The 17,091-nt window shown below is 56.3% G+C and overlaps 3 protein-coding genes across 3 annotated transcripts; 1 reads left to right on the forward strand and 2 right to left on the reverse strand.

Moving 5' to 3' along the window:
- Positions 1 to 4,129: 4,129 nt before the first annotated feature.
- Positions 4,130 to 6,944, reverse strand: F5144DRAFT_516728 (uncharacterized protein). The gene is made up of 2 exons (XM_066786630.1): positions 6,744 to 6,944; positions 4,130 to 6,684 (listed from the first exon to the last, which is right to left on the reverse strand). The coding sequence occupies exons 1-2, from the start codon at positions 6,796 to 6,798 to the stop codon at positions 4,625 to 4,627; spliced, it is 2,115 nt and encodes a 704-aa protein (XP_066639237.1). The 5' UTR covers positions 6,799 to 6,944; the 3' UTR covers positions 4,130 to 4,624.
- A 460-nt stretch (positions 6,945 to 7,404) lies between these two features.
- F5144DRAFT_550180 (uncharacterized protein) lies at positions 7,405 to 9,388 on the forward strand (the record flags this gene model as incomplete). Its single annotated transcript, XM_066787624.1, has 4 exons — positions 7,405 to 7,412; positions 7,478 to 7,622; positions 7,691 to 9,241; positions 9,362 to 9,388. The coding sequence occupies 4 exons, from the start codon at positions 7,405 to 7,407 to the stop codon at positions 9,386 to 9,388; spliced, it is 1,731 nt and encodes a 576-aa protein (XP_066639238.1).
- Positions 9,389 to 12,636: 3,248 nt separating this feature from the next.
- F5144DRAFT_496460 (P-loop containing nucleoside triphosphate hydrolase protein) lies at positions 12,637 to 16,692 on the reverse strand (the record flags this gene model as incomplete). The annotated part of the gene is made up of 6 exons (XM_066786154.1): positions 12,637 to 12,982; positions 13,051 to 13,910; positions 14,313 to 14,379; positions 14,438 to 15,137; positions 15,346 to 16,447; positions 16,660 to 16,692. 6 exons carry the CDS (start codon positions 16,690 to 16,692, stop codon positions 12,637 to 12,639), a joined length of 3,108 nt encoding a protein of 1,035 aa, XP_066639239.1.
- Between the last annotated feature and the right edge of the window lie 399 nt (positions 16,693 to 17,091).

Raw genomic sequence — 17,091 nt, forward strand, 5'->3', positions numbered from 1 at the left:
AGTGTACAGGAAAACCGTGCCCTCCCGGGCCGGGTGAAAAACCCCTACCAACAATCAAGGAACGATGCGTTCTGGTGAGTCTACGTATACAAAGAGAGGAGGCCTCCTGGCCTCCGAACGGGGGCGCTTCAGGCCGCCGTTTCCAGCTCGAGCCTCCTGGCCAAGCTGTACATCGGCAGCCTCCCCGAGTCCATCAGCCAATCGAGGATCCTCCTCGCAAGCCGTACAGTCGTGGGATTGATACCGTGTAGAACTGAGTAAAAGTCCCGTCGTGTCCGAATTCCAGTTCTCTCCCATCTTCGAGTCAACGGTGGGGCCAAACACCACACTACCAGGTGTTCGGCAGTCTCTCGTCCCTCGCCACACTCGCAGGCAGGCGTCAGAACCTCCGGGACTTCCCGTGTAAACAAGTAGTCCCGTAAGCCTATTGCTCCCGTCCGGATTTGAATGAGCAGTGAGCTTTTCGCCTTGCTGAGACCGTCATGCCTCCTTAGGGTTTCGTTCCGGAATAGCGTCTCCCGCTGATGGTCAAAGTCGTCCGCCGGCCTGGTGATTGCTCTGCCGTCCCGTTCCTTTAACCACCTCGCTCTCCAGGCCTCTTCTACTGCCTTGTCCGTGTCTATGGTTCCCCCCGTCCAGCGCATGATCGTGCCCGCGGCTCTCTCTACCGCCGTGGGCCCTTGAGGCCTCAAGGTTCGCGGTCGGCCCCTGTTGCCCCTCCTCGAGCTGAGTCTCTGCTGTATCTTGCGGCAGGCGGTAAGGATAACGCTCCCCGCCGTCTTTTTGCCGCCTTGGCCGTCGTCCAGATCGGGTTGTTGGAGTCGGTTTTCGAAATCTGCAAGCCGTTTGTTTAGGTATAAGTCCAACGGTGGTACCCACGTCTCTGTCTCGAGGTTACGGATGGGGGTAGACTTAAAGGCTCCCGCCACAATCCTCAGGCTCTTGTTCTGGGCCTTCCCGAGGGCCTTGGTGATGCCTTTCTTCACCGGTTCGCCTCCCACATCCGTGGGAATGTGGAACGACGATGCGCCATAGGCCAGCGCTGACCGGATGCACTTTGTGTACACTTCTCGCGCTTTGGCTAGACCCAGTCCCCACGTCGATGCCGCTAGCCTCGACAGGGCATAGCTCTGGGTCCTCAGCTTCTTCTCCACCGCCGCAAGGTGGGCTTTCCAGTTGAGCTTCCGGTCCAGCCAGACTCCCAGGAACCTGGCAGACTCCTTCGGTCTGACGGGGCTGGTGCCTCCCCCTGGGTTAGTGAGTTCCAGCTGGTTTGTCCACTGCCGTCGTCCCTTGTTGAAATGGATCAGTTCGCTCTTTTCCGGGGCGAACTTCATCCCCCGACTGTCCGCCCATCGCATGCATGTTTCCCACGCCGCCTCCAGTTGCCGGACATTGGCCTCGGGGTTTCGACCAAATACCAGGAGGTTGGTGTCATCCGCAAACCCCGTTATAGCCAAGTGAGGGTGCTCGTCTTTTAGCTGCTTGTATAATGAGGAAATATAGAGGATGAAGAGAACAGGGGAAATGGGTGAGCCTTGGGGGACCCCTGCCCGAATTGCCGTCGGTGCCGCCGTCTTGCCGTCGAAAAGAAGGGTGGCCTCTCGACCAGTCAACCAGTCTCTCGTGCAGAGGACCAGCCACCTCGGGTAGCCCATTTCTCGCAAAGTTGCTAGCAGTCGGGTGTGGTTGACCGTGTCAAAGGCTCCTGAGATGTCCAGTTGCAATAGGGACGCCGCACCCTTCTGTCTCCACGCCTCCTGGACCTGGGCTACTACTAGCCGGACAGCCAGCTCTGTGGAGCGGTGTGCTCTGCTCCCCATTTGTTCATCTGGTAAGAGGCCGTTGACTTCTGCAGTTTGAGTGACCTTCCTGGCGACCACTGACTCTATTACCTTCCCTAGGGTTGGCAGCAGAGCAATGGGCCTGTATTCCCCCGGGGTCTGATACACCGGCGGAGCCTTTCCTGGTTTCGGTAGTACTGCAGTCTTCGCCCTCTTGAAACGGTTCGGGAACCATCCTAGCTCCAGACACCTTGTCGCCAGAAGGGCCAGCACTTCAGCTAACGGTGCTCCGCACGCCTTCAGAAGGCCCATCGGGAGCAAATCCTCGCCTGGCGCCTTCCAGGGGCTTGCTCTTCCTATCGTTTCCGTGATCTCGGTCGGCGTCACTGCTTGTACAACGTCGAAGCCCGGGTTCCAGCTGCCCAAAAAGGTTTGATCTTCCACATCCGTTAGGTTGGCCGGTGGATCCGGGAAGAACCTCTCGGCCAGTGCGCTAGCCTTCTGGTCGTGCGTTTCGGCCGTTACCTGCCCGGACGAGTCCTTGAATGCCGGTAGTCTCGGTGGTTCCGGCGGCAAAAAGCTCCGTAGCCTGGCCCATCTTTCCAAGCTCCACATCTGATCGGGCTTCTTTGCCTCGCTTGCTTCCTGCAGGTTGTTCCTCCAAGCCCTCGTCCGTGCTTCGCGCGTTGTTCTGGCAAGGTCCTTGAGCCTTTCGCCGAGCTCCTCCCAGCAGTACTCTGCCCGCGTCTCCTTCGCCAGCCTCTCGGCTTTCCTGGCCTTCCGGGCGGCCTGCTGCACTTCCACTGTCCACCAAGGAGAGCTGTAGCCACAGCTCGCCTTCCTCCTTGGAGTGCTTTCCCCCGCGACCCAGGTGAGCCACTCGACCAGGCTGCCGAAAGCTTTATCAAGACCCTCGACTGTTCGGGTCCTGGCCAGCAGCCCGTCCGGTCCCGGGTCTGTAAGTCCCATGGCCTTGCATAGCAGCTCTGATTCAGCCTTCACCCTCTCCCTGTCCATCTTCTTCCAGGCCCAGCCATCCGGTTGGGTTGGTCTCGGCCCATGCCCTTCCCCGACCTCGAGCACTTGTGGGTAGTGGTCTGACTTTCCACGGCATTCTTCCCCGTAGTATACTGTTTGGAGGTTTTCCGAAGTCCAGAAGTGGTCGATGGTTGACGGGCGGCCTCGCTGCCGCCCCTGGGGAGCTCGCGTTGTCGCCCCCCTTGGAGTTCTGATGGTGAGGTCCCACAAGGAACCCAGCTGCAGTAGGTCTTCCGATTTCCTATCGTAGCGTCCGAACTTGTCCCACAGTGGGTTCTTTAGGTTGAAGTCTCCTGCCAGAACCACCGGGTGGCTTGGCCTTGGCCGCCCTTGCAGGGCTCTCGGTACGTTCTCGCCGCCGGGAGGGTTGTATATGGACCAAAGCTCGAATCCGGGGTCTTCCCTTCCGAGGTCCGCCTCTGGAAACCACACGCGGCACCAATTCTCCGTGGCTTCGGAGTCCCACTGCCTGATTTCAAATCTTTTGCTTACGTATATCGCTGCCCGCCCCTCGAGCTTGTGTACCAGGTGGTATCTGCTGCTCCGGGGGCAGTATGTAGACTTCGTCTCCTTGTTAATCCACGGTTCCTGCACCGCCAAGAGGTCGTATTTGGCCTCTTCCAGCAACACTTCCAGTGTTTGCTTGATTCCTTCGGTGTTCCAGAGTAAAATTTAAATTTTCATCGCCTGCGACGGTGATCGAGTCCATCGTAGTGTCCCCCTCGGGGTCGCGTTGGTTCGGAGTAGCAGTGACCGCAGGGTTGGCGGCGACGGCAGGCGTTGGTCCGGTAGCCGGTTCGGGCGCCCGGGGCGGCGGAGCGGCGGTGTAGACACCGTTGACTACCGGGTTTGCGAACTGCACCCTCGGAGCCTCGAAGTTGATCCTGGTCTGCTGGGGGTCTAAGAGAGCCTGACGTTGGGCCGCAGCCGCATTCGTCGGTCTTCCTCTCAACCTCTTCCTGCCTACCACCTGATAGCTGTTGTCGTCCCTCTCCTCGCCCTCGAAGTTAAACGCGGGAGCGCTCGTAGGGGCCGTGCTGGCAGAGTTCGCCGCTGCGGTCTCATAAGTCCGTGGCCGGAACTGGTAGGCCTCCTTGGCCTTGGCGAGGGTCCTCGACTTCTCCGGGCACTCTCCTGACCACGCCGGATGCCTTCCTCCGCAGGCAGGGCATCGGAGAGGGATTTCGTTTTTGTGAGTAGGGCACTGGTTCTCGCCGTCCCTGCCGCCCTCTCCATGGGCTTTCGTCCCGCAGCGCGGGCACAATGGGGTAGCCTTGCAATGATGTTGTGTGTGTCCCCACTTCCAGCACTTGTAGCACTGTGTTGGGCTGAGGGCAGCCCAGTAAGGCTCGCAGTCCAGTAGTTGAGCCTTCCAGATCACTCCCTCGTCGCACGCCTTGCGTGCTTCCTCCTGGGAGGTTAAAGCAACCAGCACTGTTGCCCGGGTCGCCTCCTAGAACGGTGTACTTTACACCCAACTACTACCACCTCCAATAATTAGGGAGTACCTAGCTTGTCTTCTCGCCAATACTAATGGAGGACGTTGTCACATCTCCCTTCTTAGTATCCTCGCTGAGTTGTGTAAGTCTCTACTGCCTAGACAGGTACTGTTTTTTGTTTCCCGTATAACAGGGTGTAACCCGGTGATGGCGGGCCAAAACCAGCAGAGCGACACAATGTTTTATCTTTTGATCGCAGGGTAGACCGAGATTTAGGACCCAGTTTTACCATGGTTTGTAACGAGTATTTAGCTACGAACGATGCTCCCGAGGTAAGCCTATAATATTGCTATGAGTCCGTAACTATTTGAACTTGTATCGCACTTCTCTCCGTACCTCAGCCGCTAGCCTCAGCGTTTCCGCCCTGCTCTTCCGCGAGAAGACGTTGAACCACGCAAGGAAGGAGTTGTACCCGTCCCGTTGGGGATGCGGGATCTTTTGACCACGATGGACGAGACATCCACTCCGGCTGACGTGGCGGGCAAGATCCGGCCGACGGGAAAACAGTTCCTCCACTATGTCATCCGAGTCAAAGATGCCTTCACAAACCTCAGCGTTGTACTCGGTTGGAATAAAGACCATCGCGCCCGTGTACTGTGGCCCCGAGGCAAACGGCTGCGATAGGGCTCGGAGCCTTTCATCGTCTCGGAGCGCGGTTAACAAGGTAGTGGCCCAATAATCGACGCCCCAAGTCGACTCGATGATCAGGCTCCCCTTCATCCCTGGCGGCCGCGGGTTGATCTCAATGAGCCAGGCTTTCGTCGGTTGCTGTAGCGTTTCGGCTGTTGGTCTCAGATCCACAACCCCGTCACCCTGCTCGAAAGCATACTCGACCGTCGAGTCCTGAACCCGGCCCTCGAGGTGGAACATGCCCGTGTCGAAGCCTAAGCGCAGCAGGCTGGCATGGAAAGAGTCACGGAGAATCTCGATCTCGCGCCGTGGAAGAGCTGATGGGAAGACACTGCACATTTCAATGAAGGTGCTGAGAGAGGATCCGCCCTGGGCTCCGCTGACATTCCCAGCGGTATCCCCTTCCCCATCCTCGGCCGTCTTCGGCATATCGTCGCACACCTCAAAGAAGAGGAGCTCACCATTCAACAGCACCAGGTTAACGTCAACCTCGGGGCCAGCACAGTATGGCTCCATGACAAAAGCATTTCCGTGCCGCGTCGTGTCAATGGATTCAACAGCCGCGCGGATCTCGGATTTATGATGGACCAGGCTCACTCCCTCCGAGCTCCAGCCGTTGCACGGCTTTATGATTAGGGGGTACGGAAGGTCAACCTTTGTTGCGATGGTGACCGCCTCGTCGGAGCCGGAGGCGAGATGGGCTTGGTGGCCTTCAAAAATGCTGGTCCGGTACTTGTCCGTTGCCGTGAGGTAGGGGATCGGGGATTGGGTAGGCAGGCCCAGCTGCTCACAAGCCCGCGCTACCGGGCCCATGTACGACTCGCAGAGGGTCATTAAGCCGTCAATCCGAATGCGGCACGATTTCACCGTCTCCACAATTCGCTCCGTGAAATCATCCCGCGGCGGATCATGCAGGGCCAGGGGGACAAAGGCCATGCGCCACTCGGAAAACTCGATGTCTTCCATCCAGTGGCCAGAATTGTCCATGGCGATGATGTCGATGCCGAGAGCTTTGGCAGCCCCGTAGACCGACGGGCCCGTTCCCCCATAGCGTGGGTGGACGCGGCCGGCTTCGATAATGGCCAGTGTTCTCCTGGGGTGCAAGGTATTGGTAAGCCATGGGAACGAAAGCCGGTCATCCAGCTGAGCTTCGAGGGCCGCGGATGCTTGGTGCAGGTTGATCTTGGCGCCTTTGTCATCCCGGTCTTTGAGCAAGACGCCCGCGGCTGACCTGCGGAGGAGATGGCTCAGCCAGCCGCAGCAGTCGTTTGCCCCTTCGGTGGCTACCTTGCCCCCTGCGAAATGCTGCCGGGGTGTCGCGAATGTCGAGACAAGCTCAACGAACTCGCTATCCTTCAACCGGAGTTGCACAATGTTCGACCGGGTGATGTAGCCCGGAGTAGTCGGGATGATGAGCTTCGCCAAGTGCGCCCGTCTCGATGACTGAGCATGTTTCAGGAGCTGGCGCAAAAAGTTGAGCGCTTCGACTGAGCCAAGAGAATGGCTGGTTGCAGTGAGCGTCTCGCCGTAAGGGGTTGTCATGACGACTTGGTTTTCATCATCTCCCTCCGCCGCCGGTCCGACGGCGATGCGACTGCCATGTGGGTCGTCGCCGTTGGCCTGATACTTGGTGGGCTGGAGGGACAAGTCCAGGGAGACGAAGGGCCTGCTTCGGTCCTGCGGGTCATTGCATGTGGCGTTCAGCTTGGCCGTCCAGCTGGCTTCGAAGACGACTGCTTGGCGAGTTAGCACGAAACGGCCCCTCCTCGACGGCAAAATAAGGTCGCATTACCTTCTCCCGTCTTCCCTTCGACCAATAAAAGCTTGTTGCTCGCTGTCGTGGACATTGTCACTATCCTAGGGTGCTTCTCGGGGGCTTATCGGTTCGCTTGTTGAAAGTGAAACGGTGAGCCGGACCTGCATGTACAGTTGATGCTTGCGTGATTTGCCTTTGCGATGAGGTTTCGGAACCTTTTTCAACTATGCAAGGTGTGCACCACCATGTCCGAGTGCTGCCCCAACAGCGGCGGACACGAGCTTGCTGGCCAATCACCGATGGGCTCAACGAAGGATGAATGCATGGTCACACCTGACATCAAGATCTCCCTGTTACTCAGTTCCAACGTAAGCCAAGCGACACCACCAAATGTTTAGACAGGTGAATCGAGTGTGCAGTCAGAATGTCACATATCCGAGGGACACCAGCATACACATACCTACCCAATGCAAAGGCGGGCTGCTGCGTCACATCCTGTGTTTACCTTGATCCATGCCTACTTAAGTGTTGGGTGAGCTCCTTTGTAGGATGTTATAACTAGCTCTCATAAGGTAATGATATTGTAAAATCCTACTTCTAACCGCTGGTGCTCTTCGTTTGTACATTCATTCCCGCCTGCTCCTAATCCTGTTCTAAAATACCACAGGTTGTCTGGTTTGAGAGTTGCTGCGCCACTATGCCAATGTACGAGTTCTTGCTCTCGACTAGGGATCTCTGAAGTTGGTGCTGATTGTGTTCGCAACTCCCAGGTTAAAGCGGGCATCCGACAAGTACTCGGCCTTCAAAGGTCCCTCACTCCCCGACAGGACCTGGCCGTCAAACAAGATCACCAAGCCTCCGAGATGGTTATCTACAGACCTACGCGATGGCAACCAGGCTTTGGCGAGTCCGATGGTAAGTGGCAGCAACATAACGAGGCGGTAGAGCGCACGACACGTTCTGATATGATATGGGCCTAGTAGAACCCCGAGCAAAAGTGGACCTACTTCCAGATGCTGGTAGACATCGGCTTCAAGGAGATCGAGGTGGGTTTTCCGGCATCGTCGGAGATGGATTTCCAGTTCGCGCAGAGATGTGTACTCGACGGGCCCCCTGATGTGTGGCTTGAAGTCATGACGCCTTGCCGCAAGGACTTCATCCGCCGGACCGTCGATGCCGTTAAGGGAGCGAAGAAGATTATCGTCAGCCTCTACATCGCGACCAGCGATAATTTTATCGACACCATCTTCAGCACGACCCGCGAAGCCCAACTCCGCACCGCTGTCGAACATGCGAGATACCTCAAGGCTGTCACCAAAGACGACCCGGCGCACAAAGACACGACATGGGCACTGATGTGGAGTCCCGAGGCCTTCTCCGATACAGACCCGGATTTCGCGATCGAGATTTGCCGAGCGGTGAAAGAAGCGTGGGAACCGTCCGCCGAGGTTCCCATAATCCTGAATTTGCCGGCGACGGTTGAGATGTCAAGTCCGAACATATTCGCCGACCAAGTCGAGATCTTCTCTCGCGGTTTCTCCGGTGACCCCACGGTTTGTGTCTCTCTGCACAACCATAATGATCGAGGCTGCGCTGTTGCCGCTGCCGAGTTGGGTCAGCTCGCGGGGGCGACCAGAGTCGAGGGATGCCTCTTCGGAAATGGCGAGCGTACGGGTAACGTCGATCTGGTGACGCTAGCGTTGAATCTATACACACAGGGGATCGACCCGGGCCTGGACTTCTCCGACCTGCCGCGGATCCGCCAGATTGTTGAGCAACTAACACAAATTCCCGTCCACACGCGCGCCCCGTATGCGGGAGACTCGGTCTTTGTCGCATACAGCGGCGGGCACCAAGACGCCATCAACAAGGGGTTCAAGAGGTGGAATGCAACCGCTGATGATGACAAACATGCTCGACCCCGCCCTTGGAAGGTCCCGTATCTTGCCATGGACCCGCACGACATCGGGGCGTCGTACGAGGCTGTCATCAGAGTTAATTCGCAGAGCGGTAAAGGTGGCATCGCTTGGGTACTCTCGCAAGCTCTGCAGCTCGAAGCGCCCAAGGCCATCCTGGGCGCATTCTCACTGGCTGTCAAGTCCGAATCCGAGCTCAAGGGGCGCACATTACTACCTAACGAGGTCACGAACCTCTTCCTCCGCCAGTATAACGTCCAGAGCCAGGACCAGCGAGTACTTTCCCTGGTCAAAACAGCCTTGAACACCTCGGATTCCGGATCCTTGGTCAGAGTGGAGACTGTGATTCTCGTCAACGGCCTGGCCCGCCAGCTAGTCGGGCACGGCGCTTCCACTCTCGATGCCGTCCGATTCGGCCTGTCAGCCTTTGCCGACTGCCGTCTGGAGTTTACATGCACGTTCGGGATGCCGAGCGCTGGCTTTGTAAACAGTGATCTCCCCGAATCAAGCGTCATCGCAATTGTCATGTGCTCAGGCGGCGGCCGGACCACCTGGGGAGTTAAAGCAGCGGGGACGGAAGAGCAGGCGACGCTGCTTGCATCGCTCTCGGCAGCCTTGGTATGTGTCCCGCATGTGCCAGGTCATCTCATCGATCGCTGACACGAAGTCATCTTGCAGGATTGGCACGGGGAGCTTCCGTTGCACCACCAGAGGCTCCGGTTGCTACCAATCGCGCAGTTTCCCGTCGTTCAGGCGGCAGCTTAGAAAGAAGGCTGGATGTGTCAGGTTACATCGCATGGATGTGCCTTCTCAACCACCAGACCAGTTAAGGTTAGGCCAAGCCACAAACCACGGTTGGGATATGTATGTATGTAGGCTGAGAGGGAATGCATCCGTTACAGCCGCGGAATATGTTCGCCGTGCGTCGGATGCCGTCATCCGGTTCCGGGCTGTGCCACGCCATCGCATTGGCGCAGTACCACCTCGAGAAGTATATGGCAATGGCAGGTCGTGGTATCGTACATACTACACCTTCGGCATGGAGGATGCCAACCCTAGTCGTCAGGCACTGGAAGGATCCCTAGCTTTGGCAAAACCCGATGCGGTGCATTTGTGGCGGTTTAAGACAAAACACCAAACATGCACGGCGCCTGTGCAACTCCCAGCTCCAACCCTAGCGGCTCCCCTGTGCCCAACAAAACGGAGACACCAAAAACCGACTTTCCGTAGGCCCGCCAGCAAATCACCCCCGCAAACGTACCGTTCTTGAGCAACTTACGCACCGACCGTTCGACAACCCAAATGAGTGTTATTGTGGTTACTTAGGAAATAGTCAAAGATCGCATTGTACTCGGTTTCATCCAACTCAGGCTCGATTTGACAACAAATTGGTGCCCGCACACTCTACCTAGTACCGGTAGCTTTGGTGTACTGGTACTATTTGCCTAGGGGAGCTAAGTAGGATCATTGGCAGGATATCGGCAGTCCACCGGCCATCTCTAAGCATCGACAGATCTGTACACAGTGAGGAGTTTGTACATACCTTACCTTGCTAGCCCCTAAAGTGGGGCTGGAAAAGTCAGTGTTATGCCATTAAGAATGTCATGTGCGAATCCAGCCCCCGGTCCATCGTCCAGTCAGCATCTAGGCGGTAAGGGTGTGATCCAAGGGGGTCGGAGCACTTCGCCCATGCAGTCAATGCACTCACCCCCTTTCCTCGGCGCACCTCGAACGTTATCCTAACGGCCGAGACAAGGGAAGGGACAACGGGGAGGCCCGGGGGACCGGGGTTTATGATGACCGCAGGATGTACCCGCCTCGGGACAGCGCGCACTCTGGAGATCCTTAATTAATGCAGGACGGTGGACTATCGTGATGGGGACCCGTCAGCACGAGGTCTCAATGGTCGGCAATCATTCCTAATTTGGCCCTTCAATTGCCAGAGACGCCTTCAGGAATTCTCATCTCATCACCATTGCCGTTGCAACAGGAACCAATACCTTGATGACTTGTCCCATACGCGCGTCCCATCCATCTGATTTGGCGTCGTCTGGACTAGTACCCTCTGACTTGGCTCCTCCTCATCCCAGCCCAACCGTGGCCTTCCTTCTTTTGGCCACCCTCCCACCAGGCGGTGACTGCTCACCCATCCTGCCACTCAACTTGATACGACCAAACATTTAGTTTGCATCGTATCCCAGCCAACTGGGATCGAGCCAGCCCAACCGATCAACAGTCCGTGACAGGTCTCGTCTATTGTCTCGCCTTTTCAACAGCATCGACTAATCACGTCGAACTCAATAACACAGGCGCTGGATTAGATGACGGGGCTTACTGAGATTAGTCAAACGGCGTCGTTAGAGACACAAAGAAATCCGAGCTTCTGAACCCCCCACAGCCGTTCCTTTTCCATCCTTGGTTCGTTTTGAGCTTTGCCGAAAGCGGAGAGCGTTCGGGAGCCAAGCCGGCATTAGCCTCTCATATCGTCCAGGGTTCGGGGCTTATTTCCCATCTAGCCTCCACCTGAACCCACACAGCCCTACTCTGTATGCAAAGATTCGGAGGAGCAGGCCGAGCTCCGGGCAGTACCTTGTACATATGTACATACGAGTCGCTTGCTCCGCGGGATACATCAGACACCACATGCGTGACTTGCTCAGCGCCGCCCCCTTGCATATCATTCGCGAGAGCTGGCTCGTGGTGAGAGCAGCGCACCGGCCGGTGAGGAATTACCTTCCTCTTTTGGTACCGTGGTATGCACATCGGGGTGGGATGTCGGTTGCTCGTCAGTCGAAAACTTAAAACAGGAACAAAAATCCACCAAAATGCTAGGTTGGACAGACTTGAAGCTTGACATTGTTGCAACCCTTCTCTGTGTAACGCCCACCATGCATTCCAACGCCAACCTTAGTAGCTATGGCAATTATGCAAGGCTTTCGGATCTGTCCGCCGTTGGGGGCGTCACAGGAGAGGCAACCCGGATACTCCTGCAGGACGTGGAGAAACGGGAACGGAAGCGAGAGCAGAATCGGATTGCACAGAGGAACTACCGTGAGCAAAACAACGTCTTACTTTACGCCTGATCCTCTAACGAATCGGCTGCTTACAGAAGATTGCTCACACTAGCAACCTCCAGGTCGAAATCAAAAACAGCGTATCCAAGCTTTAGAAGCCGCACTCGGCCAGCTGGAACCCGCCGATCCTATCCTGGCATCGCCACCAACCTCGAATGCGACTGAAACGACTTTCGACCTCGCCCCGGTCAGCCCCCCCTCCTCGGGCCCCCAAAATCCTTCGCCATGCGATGACCAATCGATGTGGGCATTTGATCCTTCCTGGAAAAGGACGCACCAGCAAACGAACCCTGAGATTCTCGGTGAACAAGGCCGGACGGCGCTCCATCTTGCTGTGAACTCTGGAAATGAGTCTATAACACGGTTGCTTCTCGAGCGCGGGGCAGACATCACGAAGCAAGACCATAACGGGTCGACGGCCTTGCATCTGGCTTGCGAACGCGGTTCTGAGGTCCTTACGAGGTTACTGTTAGAGAAGTTGGCCGACCCTAATGAAAGGGATTTCCTGGGGCGCACCGCACTCTTCAGAGCAGTAGCAGGAAAGAACGAAGCGGTAGTCAAACTACTGCTGGAGGCTTCTGCAGATGTGAATACCAAGGACTCGTTGGGTACTATGGCCCTTCACCTGGCAGTAGAAAGCGGGTCCGAGCCCCTGGTGCTTCTCCTCCTACAACACGGGGCGGATATTGACGCATGACCATGCATCAGGGACCGGGGGGATCTTTCGTTGCGTTGGGTTTGCATCAGATCGGAGTTCATGTAATTATGAGTAGAGGTGGGAGCTCATTTAACAGCCGAAAAACTGGCGTTGGGTCTCATCCTTGCGCTAAGACCAGGCGTTTGATTCTCGTTAACCCCCAAGAATGCCCCTTCACTTGACCTCTCCGGACCTGTAATAATATTGATGGTTTATGGGCCCACATGTATCAGGTGCCGTCATTACAGGTTCTGCATCTTGACCAAGTCCCAATATGCTCCCCGCATGGCCATCAGCTCCCCGTGGTTCCCAAACTCAACAATCCTTCCCGCATCTACAACGTATATGATGTCGGCTGCCCGGATGGAACTCAGACGGTGAGCCACGGAGACAGTGGTTCGACCTTCAGCCGCCCTATCAAGGGCATCCTGTACCAGTCTTTCCGATTCCGGATCCAACGCCGACGTGGCCTCGTCTAGCAAGAGGATCTGGGGTTGGCGTATAAGGGCCCTGGCGATGGCGATGCGTTGCCGTTGTCCCCCGCTCACCAGCGTCCCACGGGGACCGAGGACAGTGGATAAACCATCACTGGAAATTACAACGTTAGCTTCAAGGATTTGACAACGGCAAATCTTAGTAAAACGAATGAGACTCACGGCAAAGAGCAAATGAAGTCGTGGATATTGGCCTGCTTGCAGACATCCATGATATCTTCATCCGCAGTTTCCTCCTCATTGTCACCAATGTGTCGGCGGCCTAAAGCGATGTTTTCTCGAATTGTCCCGGAGTACAACGCGGCACCTTGGCTAACCAGGGACACATTCTGGCGATGTTGCTGCACATTGAGCCTGGGAAGGGCCGCTCCGTCGACCCGAACAACGCCCTTGTCCGGATCGTAGAATCGCTCGAGAAGTGCCAGTATGGTGCTTTTCCCACAGCCGCTAGGGCCTACTAGGGCCAGGTACTGGCCCTTGTTGATACCAAGATTGAAGTTTTGTAGGACCTGGTGATCGGGTCTGGACGGGTATCGAAAATCGACATCGCTGAGCTCCAGTTGGATGCCACCAGTACATTGCTTCTCTTCACCAGAGTGGCAATCTCCCGGCGCCGTTGCTATCATTTTCGACTTGCTTGCAAACAAGGTTTGGAGCTCGTGACTGGCGTGCATCGCCTTGCTGGCGTCAGGGGCATAGGAGAAAATAGATCCTGCCGTCTGTGCACCCGAGATAAGCGCGACGAAACAGATGTAGAACTGGAACACGGTGTATTCCCCGGTGGACACCAGTTGCCCACCATACCAGAAAGCCAACGCGGCGCAGAGGAAGACGACGGACTGTGAAGCGGCGTACAGGGCGGACGCCGAGAGCATAGACCGAAGCGAAGTTGCGGCCCGTTGAGAAAGGATCTCGTCGTATCGGTTGAGAGCAAACTCCTCAATTCCGAGAGAAGCAACAGTCCTAACCAGACGGACCGTCTCACTCGCGTGTGATGCAGCTTCTTTCCCCGTCTCTTTCACCTGGCCGTCGAACACCGCCAGCATACGGAGACGAATCCATCCGCACGCTACGACGATGGGGATCGTGGCGGTGCAAACCAATGCCAGTTTCCATCCGATGACAAGCGAGATCACAATGCCGGTTAGAATGGCTGAGAGGAAGGTCAAGACGCTCCCGATCACCGGGCCGCTTAAGCTCGATAACTGTTCCGTGCTGCCAGTGACAACTTCGAGCAAAGCTCCAGTGGAATGCTCCTTGCAGTCGAAAAACTCGATGTCTTGAGACAAGATGGACTCGAGTGCCCACTTCTTTGCCCGCCGTGATAGCGCCTCAGTTGAGCGCGCGAAAGCAACGCCAAGAACCGACCAGAATATGAAGGCGACACCTGCCATCAGCACGTACAAGCCAGACCAAAAGTTTACGCTCTGCCGTAGTGCTACCGGATCGAGGGACAAGCTGTCGAGAAGTTTCGCGAAGAAGATAGATTGTCTGGGGGATCGGTTAGCCTCCCAAGCCCTACCGTGCTCCCTCTCGTGGCCCTACTCACATTGGAATCCCGAATCCCGCAACGATGGCGCTAGCGGTGCCGAGAGCCAGCAGCCCTTTTTCTTGGGCATTGACGTAGTAAATGAACTTAAGTGTGCTCACCAGCCCTAGCGTATGCTGACGCTCCTGTGTTTCCGGATTCCTGTTATCCCCGGGCGCGGGCGTGTCGTCCTCGGCACTCTCGCCACCCTGCAAGACCGGTTTCTCATGAAGCGATATACCTAGTTTGCTGTTCACGTTTTCCGATGGTTCCTGTAGCCTTTGCCCAGGGACATCCACGACGTGTTGATTTTGCACCAGGCCGGCGTAAAGCCCATCTAGGTCCATTAGCTCCGTATGCGTTCCCTGCTCCATCACACGCCCCCCTTCCATGACAATGATCTGATCTGCGTTGCGGATAGTAGAGAGCCTGTGGGCAACAATAATCGTTGTCCGGTTCTTGGCCGCCGACTCCAACGCTTGTTGAACGACAGCCTCTGACTTGGAATCGAGAGCTGATGTGGCTTCGTCCAGAAGCAGTATGGATGGTTGCTTAATGAGCGCCCTTGCCAGGGCGATTCGCTGCCGTTGCCCCCCGGATAGCTGCGTGCCTGCCTGGCCGACCATTGTATCGTACCCGTTGGCAAGTTCCGAGATGAAGTGGTGGGCGTTGGCGTCGGTTGCCGCCTGCACGACGGCATTGCGCAAATCTTCTTGGGTGCCTTGAAAAGGAGAGTTTAGGAGGCCATACCGGATGTTCTCAAAAATGGTGGTATCGAACAGCGCCACTTCTTGCTCAACGATGGAAACGTGGCTGCGCAAGTTTCGTAAGTTCAGGGTCTGCAGGTCATGTCCATCAAGTTCTCAGAACCGATGGTGTTAGCAGGGCGTGCCTCTCCTCCTCCTGGCCGGAGCATGGTTATCACTCACCAATGGCACCCTCGGTGGGCTCATAATACCGCTCTAACAAGCTGACAACGCTGCTTTTCCCGCTCCCAGAAGGCCCAACGATAGCTGTTGTCTTGCCAGCGGGACACCGGATGTTCACCCGATCTAGCACAACAACCTCTTCTCTTGATGGATAGACGAGGCTGACGTCACGGAAGGCAATCTCGCCGGCCACATTCTGGAGGTACTTGCCCTCCGATGAGAACGGGTCTTGAGGAGATCTCCGTGCGATCGTGCCCAAGATCTTGCTAGAACCGGCAACGGTGGCGGTCAAAGCTTGGAAGGATGGCGCTACTCGGATGATGGCAAATGCGCTTATAATGATGGCCAGAGTGGTCGTTGCGATCGCCGAAACGGAGGTTTGGCCCTTGACGAGGAATATAGAGCCAACCCAGAAGGATAGGGCGTAAACGAGACAAGGCATGGCGTTTGACCATGCGATCATGTATGTCACGCTGTCCCGTGATTTGACATCAGAACGCCCCGAGGCCTCCAAAAAAGAGTGGTATTTGGCGACCAAGAAGCTCTGGATGCCGAAGGCGGTCACTTCGCGGACCGAAGCGATGCTCTCTTCTGCCAGAGTTGCCGCCTGGCCCTGGGCACCCATGGCCTGTTTGTGGTGCTTGACCGCGTAGGACCCGCCTACCATCACAACACCCAGCATCACCAAGAAGGTCGGACTCAAAGCGAGGGCGGTTCGCCAAGAAACGACGTACATGATGACGAAGGCGGAAGCGAAGTTGGCCATTGCCGTCATAGCAACTGATATCTTGCTCGTGATGGCTTCTTGTATCGTTCCCATGTCGGACATGATGCTCACAGTAATTTCCCCATTGCCGCGGTTATCGAAGAAAGCCATGTTCTGGCTGATGACGGCCCTGAGGTGGGCGCGGCGAAGGGCTCGCGCAACTCGCTCGCCGACATAGTAGAAACCAACTGTCGCGATGTAAATAAAGACAAAAATGCCTATGGCACAATACACATAGTACAAAGTAAATTGGGCGATGGTGCTTCGCAGGTCAGAGCTTTTCGTTGTGCCGGCCGCGAAGCCGTTGAATGCGTTGATGAGCTGGCCGTATACCACCTGTACGTACATCCAGTGTCAGCCGCGGCCGCTCGTTTGCGGCCCAGTGGAGAAAGATTCGGTACCGTTAAGAGAGGGTTCAGAGCGCCTGCGATCACAGCCAAAATGGCGCTCAAAACCAAAATTGTTCTGTCCTTCGCGGTGGCGTAGTGAAACAAACTTCCGTGGCTTCGGGTGCTGTCATCGTGTAAGCCATCGCGCTGTCTTCTCACGACTTCGGCCGCGCTTGCGCTGGGTTTCTCCATCACGGTGAAGCATACAACGGCGGGGGGGGGGGGACGTGAAGAGGGCAGGCGTGGAATTGCGTTTGACTGAATGGTGTGCTCATGAACCGGACCGGCTTTCCACGTGCAACAATCATTCCCGTACCGAGGGGCAGGGGTTATGCAGGGGTTGTGTGAGATTCCATGCCACCACCTGCAGTGTAGCACCCGCCAACGCAACTGAGTCAGATCCTGACATAAGATAATGCTCCAGCTTCTGGAAGGGTGCAGAGGATGCAGTGTCGTCCTGCCACGATTAGGTTAGTGACGCTAATATGATCCAAGTCAGTTTGACAGCTGGTAGGGAACTGGAAAACATTGCAGTGTAGCATTATATTACCGGCTCGTCGTACATTCACCATCAAATTTTCGTCGACGCGT

This window comes from Chaetomium tenue (genome assembly GCF_020726465.1).
Source record: "Chaetomium tenue strain MPI-SDFR-AT-0079 chromosome Unknown F5144scaffold_6, whole genome shotgun sequence".
Lineage (NCBI taxonomy): Eukaryota > Fungi > Ascomycota > Sordariomycetes > Sordariales > Chaetomiaceae > Chaetomium > Chaetomium tenue.